At 33.4% G+C, this 9107-nt stretch overlaps 1 protein-coding gene across 4 annotated transcripts in view; it reads left to right on the forward strand.

Moving 5' to 3' along the window:
* Positions 1-9107, forward strand: part of LOC145246048 (atrial natriuretic peptide receptor 1-like) — a 1646502-nt gene that overhangs the window by 1635368 nt on the left and 2027 nt on the right. For all 4 annotated transcript variants that reach the window (XM_080107889.1, XM_080107890.1, XM_080107891.1 and 1 more), the window contains 3 exons: positions 699-873; positions 3426-3524; positions 6498-6589. In XM_080107889.1, coding sequence (XP_079964015.1) covers positions 699-873; positions 3426-3524; positions 6498-6589 — 366 coding nt within the window. The remainder of the gene's footprint in view (positions 1-698; positions 874-3425; positions 3525-6497; positions 6590-9107) is intronic.

Raw genomic sequence — 9107 nt, forward strand, 5'->3', positions numbered from 1 at the left:
CAGTGCCTTTACATCCAGATTGCATTTTTGAAATTCACCAGCCGTGATACTCAGGTTTTAGTAGGGTGTATTTTAATTCTTGCTGTAGGTGTTCATTTATAACTGAAATCATAAAATATTGGTCAATCATCTCATAAAGTATATAGCAATAATATACTGAATTTTCAAGCGTTTATGACAATTTAAAATGCCTTTTACAACCTCGTAGTATTCTTTCATTCTCACGATACTCTTCTTTGTCAGCAAAGAAGCTGAATGTATTTCTGTAGTCGCAGTGATGTGGCAGTCAAAGTTTCAATCTTTTTATTCCATCTGGTAACTGAAATTTTGCTCAGTATAAAAATAAAACTGCAACAAGTCTCATTCACTGATTCATGACCCGTGATGTTTTATTTCTTCATTATCTCATTGCATATAAGCTTTTCATCAGCCACCATTCTCACACGATGGGAGAGTGTTAAATAAAACTGGGGTTTTGAAAAAACAATCAGCCAAAGCTTCTCTCTACATGTCATTTTGGACTTCTTTGGAATTCAATTTTCTATAACACGTATCTTATTCTATTATTTTTAATAGAATTTTCTTTTGTTTGACATAATTTTAAATTTATATGGATATTTATTAACATAATCCTAGTTTTATATATTTTCATTTAAATATTGTAAAATATATTTTTATTTGATGTTCTTATTGTTTAGGTGGAAACCATTGGCGATGCCTACATGGTTGTGTCAGGAGTACCAATACGAAATGGAAACAATCATTGTCGAGAAATTGCACGAATGGCCTTAGCTCTTTTAAAAGCGGTTAAGACATTCCGTATTCGACACCGGCCAAGTGAACAGCTTAAACTTAGAATAGGAATCCACACCGGTAAGTGAAAAATTGACCAAGATTGTTTTGTTTTTATATTTTTCTTCGCCACAATCATGCTTTTACACTTAGCTTCTATGAAGCTTATGAATTAGGTGAAATTCTTTGGGAAAATGAAAAACATTTTTTTTTAAACAATTTTATTTCAATGAATCAAAACACTATATATATATTTCTGTAGAAATATATTTTCTTATTATATATACGAATCCTTATTTAAGAAGCTCAATGTAATTACAGAGCAATATAGCGAATAAATGACAAAAAACTATATACTAAAATTCATGATGTTGACCATCTTACAATTTATTCCTTTAATTCAGTTGACATTTACAATTCTTGACAGTATCTGTTTCGTAGCACAAAATCAATCACTTAATTATTATATCAATCAGTGAATCTATTATGCTGATGAGTTAAGGGCATAATAGATTCACTGATTGATATAATAATTAAGTGATGCTGTCAAGAATTGTAAATGTCAACTGAATTAAAGGAATAAATTATAAGATGGTCAACATCATGAATTTTGGAATATAGTTTTTTTTTGTCGTTTATTCACTATATATATATATATATGATGGAAATAGTATTCCGACAAAATAGAGAAATAAAAAAGGAACAAACCGTATTATGTGTTCATCAACGTTTCATCTTTATTTCGAGATTTCCTCTGGATGAATGAGATTAAGAAACAAAAAACACCAGTACAAAATATTTGAAAATGTTTCACATACAAAGTGTGACGCTGTTCTATTTCAGAAAAAAAAAAAACGGAAAAAGACGTTGGAAATTCAAAAAAGGAGGGGGGGGAGGCTTGTGCTGTTAAAGAGAGGGAAGTTTTAATGACGTCATATAGTCTTTAATGTAATTTTAACAAATATGAACGCAGTTAATATTCTTACTAGAAAGAAATATATCTGTTGAAATTCAAATATAGGTTTGTAACAAATGAAATGAGTGTTTTTTTTTTGTTATGTAATTTATTGATTGAGATTATATGTATTAATTATTACAGGGAGTGTTTGAATGGTGTAAGGTTAACCTGTGTCTATAGTTAAATTATGTTCTAGACACAGGTTAACCTTCTTACACCATTCAAACACTCCCTGTAATAATTAATACATATAATCTCAATCAATAAATTACATAACAAAAAAAAACCCCAAAAAACACTCATTTCATTTCTGTTACAAACCTATATTTGAATTTCAACAGATATATTTCTTTCCAGTAAGAATATTAACTGTGTTCATATCTGTTAAAATTACATTAACGACTATATGACGTCATTGAAATTTCCATCTCTTTAACAGCACAATCCCCCCTCCTTTTTGAATTTCCAACGTCTTTTTCGGTTTTTTGTTTTTTTGTTTTTTTTCTGAAATAGAACAGCGTCACACTTTGCATGTGAAACATGTTCGAATATTTTGTACTGGTGCTTTTTGTTTTGTTTCTTAATCTCATTCATCCAGAGGAAGTCTCGAAATAAAGACGAAACGTTGATGAACATATAATACGGTTTGTTCCTTTTTATTTCTCTCTCTCTCTCTATCTCTCTCTCTCTATATATATATATACATACATAAATAATTATTCTTTATACCTACAAACACTAAGGTTTTATGCTTACGCAATCATCAGTGTAGAGATGCCGGTCATGAGATTTGAACCCAGCCACGAATCTACCTTTTGTTCCATTTGCCAAGGCCACAAAACAATTGCCACAGGTTCGGTTATACCTAGTATAGAAGGCATCTGGCTTCCAACAAAAAATATATTAGAGATGAAAATCATATTGACATTCTGATTTTCATTAGCTTACTGTGGTTAAGTGATGTTGAACCTAGTCCGTACGAGATGGATTACTATTTGAGAATACTAAGTATATGTCATCTCTTCTGACTGGCCTACATATGAATTTGATATGATATTTTTCATTTGATCATCGCTTCAAGTTAAATTCGGATATTTCTCTGCTGAAGGAATTCAAAAGCTATTTTTTTATTTGTTATGGGGTAAGCTAATATGCCTATTTCCGGTTAATCCAAGATTACGGTCCCTGACTATCAGCCAGGTTCACCTTCAACAGCCTTATTAATGACATGGCCACAAAGATAGAAATAAGAAGAGAATATATGGATATCTGACATCAGGCAAAACACTGCCAGCTCAATATACAGCTATTTTCTTCTCTCTTTGTCAAGTACATCGCTCATTGAAAATGAGGACTGAAAGACAAAATAGAAGAAGTGAGAGTTACGAGGCTGCCAGGAACACATCTACAATTTTCATTTTCTATTCTCCATAAAATTTCCTCATAATTTAGGGACTTACACAAAGATTATAATTATGGTTATATTTCATATGTCATGAGTCGTGATTCGTGGCAGTTATGGCTCCAGAATCATGACGTGTATTTCTGTACACTTTTTGTTAATTATATCACTGTTTTTGTTTTGATTTTTACCGACCTGAAAGGCTACAGCATTATGCTTGATGTATATTTATTTAAGTAAGGTTCTGCAAAATGATCCAATTTATATTTTTAGGCTCCGTTTGTGCCGGTGTGGTTGGACTAAAAATGCCCCGATATTGTTTGTTTGGAGACACTGTAAACACAGCATCCAGAATGGAATCCCATGGACACCGTGAGTACTAAAAATTATTTGGCTTTATTAAAGATTATATGCAAGTAATGAATTGGTACAAAGAGTTGCACATTTAATGTTAAAAGTCCTATTATGATGTTGTTTGGATTCTACTCGATATCAATAATATATAGTGATAGAGAAAATTATTGTTAGTGTTTGGAAACGGAAACAAACTATTTTGACTGTCAGTAGTTTATTTGCACCGATTTACTTTGATACTTTTACATTATTATACCTCATAAAACTTCATATATATATATATATATATATATATATATGAACAAAACTTCAATTTATTATAGAAAAAATATGAAAGAAAACATTTTATTTTAAAAATAAAATATATCTTTAAAAAAAATTCAATTATTTTCATCAGATACTAGACATGCATGCCATATCTGACCCATTATATATCTTTTTCGTGACTTTATTAAAATTAAATAAGTAAACTGACCACCCCAAAATGTACACCGCAAAATATTTTGGAGTTAAATAATGAAAAGAATAATAAAAAATAGTATTTGTTGGCCTTCCAGATTTTAAGCACCCGATCTTATATCTCTAATCTCCCTAAATCCTTTTCTCTATGCTCTCTGGTTTGTTCTTTCTGTTTCTTTTCATTATTAAATGAAAAACTTTTACAAAAAAAAATGAACTATTTAAAATCTAGTTTCATAAAAAAAATAAAAACTGGTATGGAAACTCTGCTTCTCTAAAAAAAAGTTGCAGCGGAAACATGTATGCAGATATGTAGCCAATAATGTTTCTATGAATAAATACACTATAAAAAAACTAAGTATACATTCGGCATCCATTTTTGTACTGGTAGCTAAAAGGAACAGATTTAAGTTAACACCATATACAATACTCTTCAAACCTAAACAAAACAGCAAAACGTTTATTTCCAAACGGTCGCCATGACCTTTGTTTTTTTGTTTCCGGGCAAGTTCAGCTTCGGGAAATGTTGTGGAGCTTCTCCATCATCCAACAATTGTGCCGAACGTCACTGGTTGTCGTAGAGGATCCACTTCTCATCACACACCACAATCCGCTAGATAAATGTGCCATTTTTGTTACATAGATGGAGCGTAGAAAACACCTCCAGAACAATTGGATTTAAATTCTGTAAATTAAATTTTACAACAGTTTATTTTTCAACATGGAGTACAAAGAAATTTAAAATTTGTCATGGAGTTTCAATAAATGGCTCGTACCCTCTGAGGAAAGGTTGTTGGCAAAATGAAATTTATGCATATTTGATTTATTAATTTTTTTTATTTAATAAAATATTTATGATTATGTAATAATTAATTTTTATTTTATTTATTTAAAAATTCAATTCATGTGCTAATTACCAAAATTTATAGACTACATATGAATTTTAGTTTGCTAAATACATTTCTTCTGAAAATATGAGCGATTTTTTAAATAGAATAAGGAAAAATCTTTAATCCTTTTGTACTCCACGTCGACAAAATAAATTGTTGTCAAATCCAATTGTTTTTATACTATTGTTTTAGCTAGAATATTGAACTTTTTCATCTGGTTGTGATTGTCATATAAATATTAATACTAATATTTATGTACTTTGTAACGGGTTAGTATATAATAATACACCAAACCGCTGCAAAAATATACAATGAAACAAACAGAAAATGAAGGAATGAAAACGCTTGTTGAATGAATTTGAACACGTTTATTTTTCGTAGAAAAATAAAAAGCTAATGTTCATTTCAAAAGATGAAAAATCCAAACGTGAGGAGGAAATGAAAAGGCACACATAAAGCGACTGCTGCTTTATGAAAACGGGGGAGAAAGAAAGGGCGAACGTATGCAGGTCGCTAACCGTCCGCGCACATGTTTTGACGAGGAGTGACCACTGGTAGTCGGGAGGCGAAATCTGGTGCGACTGGTCAGCTCAAAAGCCACCCGATGAAAGAGGAAGAAAAAGGGGCTGCGCGTGGGACCTTGGTTTTCTGCGCATGCGTTTGGAGAAAAAAAGGAAGTGACCTCACGCTCGTATGTGTGTACGTATGTGTGGTTAATGCGTATGTGTGCTTGCGTGCGTGCCTGGGGTGTATATACGTAGTTGTGTATATACGTGCGTGCGTGTGGAAAACAAGTTTGGACAACTTTAAATTTACAAATATATTGTATTTGTAAATTGAAATTTATATATATATATATATATATATATATATATATATATATAAATACTTTTCAAATAAGTATTAACAATTATTTTTATAACTACAGACACAAATGTTTTTTGATTATGCAATTATCAGTGTAGAAAGTGACTATTAATGCTGGGCAGGAGATTCAACTCCAGTCACAAAGCCGGACTTGGCTTAGTAGGGTTGCAATTAACACAAGAATTGAAGAGAAATGCTATGTTGGCAGACAGTCACTGTAAGCAGTCAGAGAGAGCATTCAATGACAGGAAGTTGAAATATTGCGTTCATTCTTAAAGTTGACCACGTTTTTCTCAATTCCCTACAAAGGGCTCAACTTCGGTTTATTAAAGGGATTTATAGCTATAATGTTTTTTTTCAAATATTAACAATTATGCTTACAGACACCAGAGGTTTGCCTTTTTTCTGTTGTTCTTGACCTTCGGGCCGGAATCAAAGTGTCGTATCTGTTCTGCAAATGCTGCACTTAAGATAATTTGTACCAGTCAATGGAGGGGAAACCCTCTATACTGGGACAATTATTATTTTTGGTAACCAGAGTGCCCCCTTTTTGCCTACTTTTAGGGGAGCTGGTTTTTACCCCACATTAAAAACGGCCTTGTGCCTGATTTGCTTTGGTGGGGAAGCAAATAAATACATTACAGGCACCAGTGTTTCCTTCTTATACAATCAGCCAAAAATTACAGCTGAGCGGCAGATCTGAACCTGTTCATATACATATTTTAATTTGATTGTACTCGTCTGAACTAATTTTAATGTTTTACTTTTCTTATAGCTTTAAAAATCCATGTGAGTCCACAATTCAAAGATATACTTGAACAATTTCCGGCATTTGATTTGGAGTGCCGAGGACCAGTCGAAATGAAGGTAAGTTTGGGAAGAACATATTTTTAGGTTAACACTACATTTTTTCTTTCTTTCTCATCAAATCTTTCTTGAAGTCCATGTATTAAATCCATTGCTCTTTCTGCGTCGCGTAAAATCGGTTCTCTCGATCGCTTTATCACACCTGGGACTATTCTCTATCTCTACAAATCAGATTATGCATGTCGTACTGTTGTTGGCCCTGTCGGTGGGACATTAGAATACGCCGACTGCCCCCCTGCAGAGGGTAAAAGTCCTTCAATGGGGGTCCTGGATATGCCATTAAACTATATCCAGTGGTGAGGCCCCAGCTTGTGGGCTTTCGGGAGTGTGGAGCCACCCTTTAATTACCATTGCTCCCAGATCCACTTTGACCCGGAGTGGTAGTACCTGTTAGGGTTGCAATTATGGGTTAAATAGAAACCGATGTGAAAACAACAAATATATTTTATTAAAAAAATTTTTTTCTTCAAAATCTTTGGATTCGGCATTAAATAACCCGAAAAGGGTTGATATGCCGTAAAACAAAAACAACCAACCAACCAATCGTACTGTTGTTATATTTGGGTTAGTGAATCTGTGTACGTGAAGATTGTTTGGTCATTGGTGGAGCAAAAGTTCTTTGTTGCGACAGCAGAAGGACCTACTATCATGAAAGTACCTTCTATCAGAGACCTTAAACTGGTAACCCCACATTGTGCAATAGAAGAAATCCCGGTTCCAATCAAATTAGCACAGTATCTGTTAAATGTGTACCCAGACCGTTTTGACAGTATGAAGAATTTTGCAGATGAATAATATTGTCTTGAAACTAACAAAACCACATCATTATACATGCAGCTAGAAAATGTCCCATACATATGAGAGATAAAAATATGGTGAAACAAGGCAAATAATACAAAGCATTATACGCAGAATAACCAAATCTACAGAATGGGCCAGCAGCTTGGTCTATGGGTGCAAAGGCAACTGAAAACTCTGCTTGTTTAGATCCAAAAGATGTAAACAGGGCCATCATGAAATGCCATTATGAAACAATTCCCCCGTATTGCCTTCTGTAACAGAAAACACGCTATGCGACATACAAATATCTGTGCATGATTTTTTTTTTTTTTTTTTTTTTTTTTTTTTACATATGCATCACTACTTATCAAGGCCAAGAGGCCACTCAAGGATAAGGGTTAAAGAGTGTACAGTAAGAAATTGGACAATATAGTAATCATTAGTAATGAAAATTTGGTAAATTTGATAACTTATATAGAATGGCTCATCAAGAGCTTATTTACGTTAGACTTGAATGCAACCATATTGTAGTCAGCAGGAAAACGGAAGACAATTCCACAGGCGTGCAGTTCTAAGAAAGGATGTCTTTATCCAAAAAAACAGACATGATCCTGGAGAAGTGTTCTGGCACTCTACTGCTGATTGAAGATGTCATCGTTTTGGGGAAAAATCCAAGAAGAACATGACAAACACTTTGATGAAGATTTCACAGAAAGAAAGACATTGTTTCAACCGTGAAAATATGCAGTCCAAAATAGCAGATTCATTTTTTGGTGCAATCTACAATCAAAATGTTATGCTCCCTGAAAGGTGAAAGAAATAAAAATGTTACCCAGTCCATTGAACACCACCGACCTGCAAAGGGTGCTCGGAAGCATCACATATATGGCATCCTTCATCCCACCCCTGTTAGATATAATATTACCATTGAAAGATCTTCTAAAAACAAGATGTGGAGTACAAGATCCTGGCAGCAAATGAAGGATTTGATTTGGAAGAAAATGTCACTGTCATGCTTTGACCCTACAAAACAAACTGTCATCGAACTCGATGCATCAAGTAGAAGACTTTGCGCCGCTCTCCTCCAAAAAAGGAAAACCCATTGTATTTGCATCAAAACTTTTAACAGAAACTGAACAGCTTTATGCTATATAGAGCAAGAGCTCCTTGCAGTTGTTTTTAGGTGTGGACGCTTCAAAGCTTACCTATATCGAAGTGCATTCCAGATGGAGAGTGACCATTAGCCTCTGAAAATGATCAACTATAAAATGTATGTGTAGGTCTACCTCGCCTATAACACATGCAAAGCTATGATCTAACGATTGTATATTGCCCTCGAAAAGATATCGCATTAGTAGATGGATTCTCAAGGTTATTCAATCAGAAAGAGAAAAAAGTGGATATGAAAGTAGATGTTCAATTTTCAACCCCAAAAGGAGCTCAGTTACGCCAAGCAACAAATGAAGATAATACACTATAGGAACTGAGGGACGTTATTCAAAGAGGTTGGCCCAGCATATTCAGGGAGGTGAACAAAAATATGAAACCATGTTGGCATTATCAGGAAAAACTATCCATTGTAATTTTATTGAAATCAAACAGCTTAATAATACCCAAATCAATGCAACTCGAGGTATTACAAAAAATATGTAACGGACATCAAGGGATAGAGAAATGTAAACTCTGAGCCAAAAATTGTGTCTGCTGGCATAACATTAATAAAGATATAGATAACATA

The sequence above is a fragment of the Euprymna scolopes genome, chromosome 23 (assembly GCF_053919585.1).
Source record: "Euprymna scolopes isolate OS-2025 chromosome 23, ASM5391958v1, whole genome shotgun sequence".
Classification (NCBI taxonomy): Eukaryota; Metazoa; Mollusca; class Cephalopoda; order Sepiida; family Sepiolidae; genus Euprymna; species Euprymna scolopes.